At 31.1% G+C, this 7,427-nt stretch overlaps 1 protein-coding gene across 1 annotated transcript in view; it reads right to left on the bottom strand.

Annotated features, from left to right (window-relative positions):
- Positions 1-1,024: 1,024 nt before the first annotated feature.
- The window catches only part of LOC144965185 (uncharacterized), a 17,987-nt gene continuing 11,584 nt past the window's right edge, over positions 1,025-7,427 (bottom strand). Inside the window, exons 5-6 of the mRNA XM_078900255.1 lie at positions 4,170-4,486; positions 1,025-1,337 (exon numbers count right to left, since the gene is read on the bottom strand). Coding sequence (XP_078756381.1) covers positions 1,280-1,337; positions 4,170-4,486 — 375 coding nt within the window. The 3' untranslated portion in view covers positions 1,025-1,279. The remainder of the gene's footprint in view (positions 1,338-4,169; positions 4,487-7,427) is intronic.

Genomic DNA, 7,427 nt, shown 5'->3' with positions numbered 1-7,427 from the left:
ATAATAATAATAATAATAATAATAATAATAATAATAATAATAATAATAATAATAATAATAATAATAATAATAACAATAATAATAATAATAATAATAATAATAATAATAATAATAATAATAATAATAATAATAATAATAATAATAACAATAATAATAATAATAATAATAATAATAATAATAATAATAATAATAATAATAATAATAATAATAGTAATAATAATAATCATCCATCATCATCATCATCATCATCATCATCATCATCATCATCATCATCATCATCGTCGTCGTCGTCGTCGTCGTCGTGACAACAGTTACTGATCTTGCTCACATCTAGAGGTGACAATTCGATGATTTCAAGGGGAATCATTGAAACCAACGACAGAAAGGACAATATTCAATCTGTCAAACCGAGGCATCGATGAGTGGAACGTGTTCAATGCAGAGACAATAATATTGCAGACATTTGAATAGAAAGTAGTGAGATAAAGAATGTAATTGTAGACGGATGAATATAATATGAAGGAATATGAATGATGTAATAGAGTTAGGTAAATGGAACTATATATATATATATATATATATATATATATATATATATATATATATATATATATATAATATATATATATATATATATATATTACTATATCATATAATACAGTATAGAACACGACCTTCGTTTAATTTTACCCTATCATAAAACCACAGAAAATGGCTGGTTCTGTTTAATTGTGAACTATAATAATTTTACAGAATAGAGTATCGAAATTCATGACTCAACAAATGCTAAATTAGGTTTTCTTATACTATAGTAAACTAGGCAGAGCTGTCAGAAGCTATGTTACAAGACATCCTATTTAGAGGGGTCTTCAACATGCCTTATTTCGAAATTGAGCAGTTGAATGAAAATGTAACTTTACTGAAATTTAAATAAATTGTACTTTGGAAATTGCACTATATATAGGAAACGATGTTGACAAGATTTAGCAAATTTAGGCATAAATCAAATATGAACTAGACAAAATCAAAGAGAAATGACAATGACGTTTATTGTTATTGCACATAATTGATTACGTTTGATGACAACAATTTTAAAGCAGGCTAATACGCTGCGGTGACATTATCAAATGAGATATGTTGACAATTTTAAACATTGAACCTGCAGGGTTATTAAAGAATTTATTATAAATAATACAGCAAAGTCTAAAGAGTTTCCATTCGGCACTTCTAGTGCGTCATGATATGCAGGAATTATGGCTGAATGTGAAGATCCAATCTGTTAGAAGAGTTGGCGAAACACAAGAGCAAGAGCAGCAACGGCAGCAATGCTGATGGAGCTGGGAATGGAAAAAGTAATAAAACGATTTTAACTCACGAGCAACGCAATTAATAGGATAATAGTAGAGTAATACACCCTCCGTTACGTTAATTTGTTGTTGTTTTTTTTTTTTTTTTTTTTGGGGGGGGGGGGGGGACCATACAAATAAACTTCAGCGTAATGACATAAAAATTTATTTGTTTGTTGAAGCAGGAAATCTAAGGTGAAGTTTGCAATATATTTCGTGACACTTGTTCGATATTTTGGGCTGAGAAAATACTGATTTTGTGAGATTTTGAATTTACCCACAGTAAGACCACCCTAATCGGCTTTCTTTATGTGCGGTTCAAAATCTGAATGCCGTTCACATCACTTTATTCTCATTTATATTTTCGCCACAAAATCCCTTTCAGCACGAAAAAAACAAATAATGAATTAGTTAGAAATGATGTCCATGATAAACATGTCAGATATAGCCGTCTAATAGTTGTTTTAAAAAATCGAACCATAATAATCAAAAACTGTAACTTTAGGCAAGATGATGACTGAATGAGGTACATCTTCTAGTGGTAATATAAATGTAAATATATGTATGTTTATCGATTGTCGGTCTCTATTCATTCTTTCGCCTATTCGTTTATTATTATCACTATTAACAATATTACTGTCATTATGATATTATTATTATTATTATTATTATTATTATTATTATTATTATTATTATTATTATTATTATTATTATTATTATTATTATTATTATTAATATTATTATTATTATTATTATTATTATTATTATTATTATTATTATTATTATTATTATTATTATTATTTATTATTATTATTATAAGTATTATCATTATTATTATTAGTATTATTATTATTGTTAATATTATTATTATTATTATTATTATTATTATTATTATTATTATTATTATTATTATTATTATTATTATTGTTATTATTATTATTATTATTATTATTATTATTATTATTATTATTATTATTATTATTATCATTATTCTTATTATTATTGTCGTCATCATCACCCTCACCATCATCATCATCATCATCATCATCATCATCATCATCATCATCATCATCATCATCATCATCGCCATCATCATCATCATCATCATCATCATCATCATCATCATCATCATAATCATCATCCCTATTATTAATATCATCATTATTATTATCATCATTATTATTATTATCATTAGTAGTAGTAGTAGTAGTAGTAGTAGTAGTAGTAGTAGTAGTAGTAGTAGTAGTAGTAGTAGGAGAAGGAGGAGGAGGAGGACAAGGAGGAGGAAGAGAAGGAGGAGGAGTAGTAGTATTGAGCACGAATAATATTTTCCATTTGTCAGTGAAATTCATACCATTTAGTCAGTTAATTACGAACATTTTTCAATACCATCAATAGTCTTAAACGTTGATGTTTTCTGTACATTGTCCAATAGATTGTTTTATTTGCTATTATATTATTTGAAAACGGTATTTAAATGCTGATATAAATAATGCAAGGTCTTTGAATTAATTCCATATCACGTTTGGCAGAGAGATCGAATTTATTTTATCTGAGATTAATGGTTTAAGAAATTAATTATCAGTGTTATACATCTATGGTTTAATTATGAATTGTTTACCATTGTTTCTTTTGACTTTACATTGCCAGTCTTCATTACATTTAAAGATATGTAAAGAGCTGTAAATGTTACATTCCATGCCATTTGATATTATAAGATTATTTCATTTCTTTATATTTATCGGTAATGAATTTATTTAGTCGAAGGTCTTTTGGAACTGCCCAGAGCCGAGTAGTGTGACGAAAAATAGGGGATTCCTCGCAAGGGACTTTCTGGTATGTTTTGATGACGAACCAAACATTTTCTAAAATTATCACTATAGATGATTTGATTTCATTGCAAAATGAAGCATTTTATAAATTGTTGGTTACGAAATATCAACGAAAATTACTTTGAGGGGTCGAATATAGGTATTACTTAATGGTTTTGGATTTAGTAAATTCGTTTTTTTCAAATCGCAGAATAACTCACTCACAAGCTCATGAGTTACTTGGCCGATAAAAATAATTAATTTCATAAATCCAAATTCGTGAAAGAATTATATTATTTCACACCAATTAGACTCTACATGTGCAAAAACTCCAATCATTGAATAACATTTTTATTCGTATTTTCTAAAAACTGATTGTGTTTTCCAATGGTAGAGGTGGAATGATATGTAATTAGATAGCGTGATATTGTGGTTTGGCGTTTCAAGTATAAATCCTGTATTAAGCCATTAATTAATGAAATGAGATAATAAAAGGAAAAGACGCTCCCTCAGATCATGTTGAGGAAACCCTCAGTTCACCGCTTTTTGATATTTATTTGTTTTCAGTTATATATTCTATAAGATTCCATTTTATGAGCAAAATAATAATCGGAAGAATTGAAGGCTTAACTTGGAGGAATGAAAAAAAAAGTAACCAGCGTTTTTTTCGGGTTTTATCTTTGTTTGATTTTCAATAGAGTACATACATGTAATATATGTACCTACACAAGATTGTGAGCTTGTGTGTGTGTGTGTGTGTGTTTGTGTGTGTGTGTGTGTATTTCTGTGTGTGTTTGTTTGTGTGTGGCTGTGTGTGTATTGTGATTTTTCATGATTCATCATTAGTGCGGCCATTATTTAATGAGAGAAATGCAAATGATTACATGATTACGACGCAATTTCTATAGTGCATAAAAAGCCTTTTAGTTTTCTATCTATAATGCCAGTAGATAGTACTATTTTCTTCTTTTTCATATATTTAGCTAGATCTTAATTTCACGAATATTCTCACCTATGAGATGCTGCTCCATTGTGTGTCGTGACGGGTACTTTAGGGGTGGTGTTAGTTTTGGATGTTGTCTTTGTTCCTTTAGGGGTTGTCTTTGTACTTTTTGGTGTTGTCTTTGTTCCTTTAGGGGTTGTCTTTGTGCTTTTTGGTGATGTCTTTGTAGTTTTTGGTGTTGTCTTTGTAGTTTTTGATGTTGTCTTTGTGCTTTTTCGTGTTGTCGTTGTACTTTTTGCTTTAGGTGTTGAAGTGCTTTTGGGTGATTTGGTAGTGGTTGATCCAGATCCTCCAAGGCAAGCATACCGGGTGGCTAATTCAAATTCCTTTAAAATAGAACGATGAATAATATACATGCTTTATGATTAATCACATCATTATTAATAATATGGTAATGGACGTGAGTTGAGTAGTTCTAGAGCATTAAAAAAGCCAAATATAACTAGAGTATACAGACTGATAGATAGGTAGATAGATAGATAGGTTGATGGATGGATAGATAGATAGATAGATAGATAGATAGATAGATAGATAGATAGATAGATAGATAGATAGATAGATAGATATATAGAGAGAGGGGGGGGGGAGAGACAGAGGGAGAGGGAGTTTTGATCTGTAACAAAGAGTTCCTGATTGTTATCATCATCTATAACGTCAGACGTATTTTAAACAAACAAAAAACCTAGCTAGTATTCAATAATGGATACTAAATTTTATGAAACAAATGACAGCTCTCAAAACACGATCAAAATACCGACATGGAGATATTGATAATTGCATTACAATATAATGTGTCCTTGTTTATGTTATTTATTTTTCTAAATATAATTGGAATGGTGGTAATTCTCTATGACGTCTTTCTTCACATCCTCAGTGCGCTTTTATAAGATACTAAAATATACTGTAATACGCATATTATTATATGATGACAGATACACAGGCTGTCCATAAAAACTTTTCCTGATTTCAAAGACGTATTATTATAAAACCGGTATAGATATTTACATCTGGTTTTCACCATCTTCTGAGGAAAAGTCATACATTTTTGCCCACTCGTCATCGACATTCATTATAGCACCAAAGTTAGCAAAATTAACATGAACTTAAAAGGCTTCATTTTTCTCTCCTTCTATTTTGGAATCACTACATTGCGATAAACTCAGCGAAACAATGTCATGTTCTGTTGACATTCTGAATTAAACAAAAGTCTATTCCAATTCAGTTTTCTTTATTTTAACAAATTTCTTGTTTTCCGAATGGTTTTGGATGAAAAAGTGTTATAAATACTCGTTTTGATTTAAGATTTTGACTCGACAAGCTCATGTGGATCTTAAATCAAAAGTTGAGACTGTAACTCAATAAACATAATTTAACCGTACACTAATATATTGGTACAGCGTTATGTACCGAAAACTATCAAATTTGCAATCAATGTTGGTTATATGACTTGAAAAAATGTTATGGATGTATTAAAGTTACAGAGTTATCAGCTCTGAAACGATAGGATACGATCCGATATAGGGCTAATGGTTAGATTATCTAATCCTTAGACGCCATTATGGTATAAGGTCGACATGTACATATGTACAAATGTGTATAAGGTACAATTCTATATTCATACTACAAAGTAATATATATTTAAGTCAAAAGATTAGTCAAATGCATATTTGAAAATTTTTAGTTTGTAATCAACTGTCTCTCTCCTTCTTCTTTCAGCTTATCCCGCATTTTGCAGGGTTACCATAATCAATGCCATATCTCCATGCATCTCGGTTCAGAGCATCATCTTCTTCCAGGCTCAGTTCTTTCATATCGTCCTTTACCTTATCCAACTATCTAGTCTTTGGGCGTCCCTTTTTCATCTTTCCCGCTATTTGTAAGTCCAATACTTTCCTTCCTACGTACTCCTTCTCTCGTCTCTTTACATGTCCGAGCACTGCGTGGAATCAGTGATGTTTCAGTTGGAACTCCAAATGGACCAATAACCCTCCCTGCTAGCTACCTGCGTGAGGTCATTGGAGTTCAACTGGTATCAGGCAGTGCCGTGTCCAACGGGGGCAATTATGGATATTTATGGTCTTATAATATGTCTGTATAGCGGGAAAACAATAACATACTCTTGCACTTTATTATTTTGATTTGAAAAATCAGTTGTCTTTCTAAACATCAGTGAAAATTTGACATCCCTGTGGTTGATAGTTTTCTTTAAATATCACAAAATGTGGATCGAATTTTAAGTGCTTGTAAATTATGGTGCACTTAAATAGAAAAATTGTTATTCAAAACTCAGCGGCAGTATCTCAAAAATGTTAATAAATATCAAAAGTACATATATGCATCTATGTTCCTGTGCATTATTATCATATTGGCAGTTGATTTTCTTGATTTAATCTATCTTCTCTCAACTTTATTGATGCATTCTTCACTTCTGTCAACCTTCGAATTCTTTCATTTCTCACTTCATCTTTTCTTGTCCAGCCAGGTGACCATCTCAACATCCTCATTTATGCTACCTCAACATCTTTATCTTGTTTCTTTGTTGTATCTGCTGTCTCTATTCCATATAACATTGCTGGCCTTACAACTTTTGTATATATTTTCCCCTTCAGCTTTGCGGAAATGCGCTTGTCGCACATAAGTCCAGTTACCTTCCTCCAATTATTCCAGCCTGCCTGTCTCATCTTCTTACCCTCCATCTCATTGCACCCATCTCCTTGTACAGTTGTACCTAAGTGTTTGAATTGGTTTGTCTCTGTCACATCCTCTTCTCCTGTCTTTATTGGTGGTACTGCTCTCTGTTGTCCGATGTACAAATAATCTGTCTTCGACCTGCTTACCCTTAATCCGCCTCAGTTTTTGTATAATTCAAAAGTACTACGTCATCCGCATACATCATGTTCCATGGTGCTTCGCGACGAATGGGTTCTGTGAGAACGTCCTCTACTATTGCAAACAGCAGTGGGCTGAGAGCAGATCCCTGGTATAATCCAACTCTTACATTAAATGGATCAGTTGAGCCAACAGCTGTCCTTACCACTGTTTTGTTTCCCATGTACATATCTTGGATAACTTTGATATCTTTCTCTGTTACCCCCTTTGCTCTTATACAGTACCATTTTTTTCTCTTGGCACCCTATTATATGCTTTATCCAGGTCAATAAATACAGTATAATTCTCTTTGCTTTTCTCTATACATCTCTGCGGTCACTTTTGGAGCAAGTAAAGCATCAATTTTACCAAAAACAAATCTAAACTGTTATGCACTTA

Source organism: Berghia stephanieae, chromosome 2 (assembly GCF_034508935.2).
Source record: "Berghia stephanieae isolate SIO BIC M18660-M18661 chromosome 2, UCSD_Bste_1.3, whole genome shotgun sequence".
NCBI classification, from domain to species: domain Eukaryota; kingdom Metazoa; phylum Mollusca; class Gastropoda; order Nudibranchia; family Aeolidiidae; genus Berghia; species Berghia stephanieae.
This window is presented reverse-complemented; position numbering and strand designations above follow the sequence as displayed.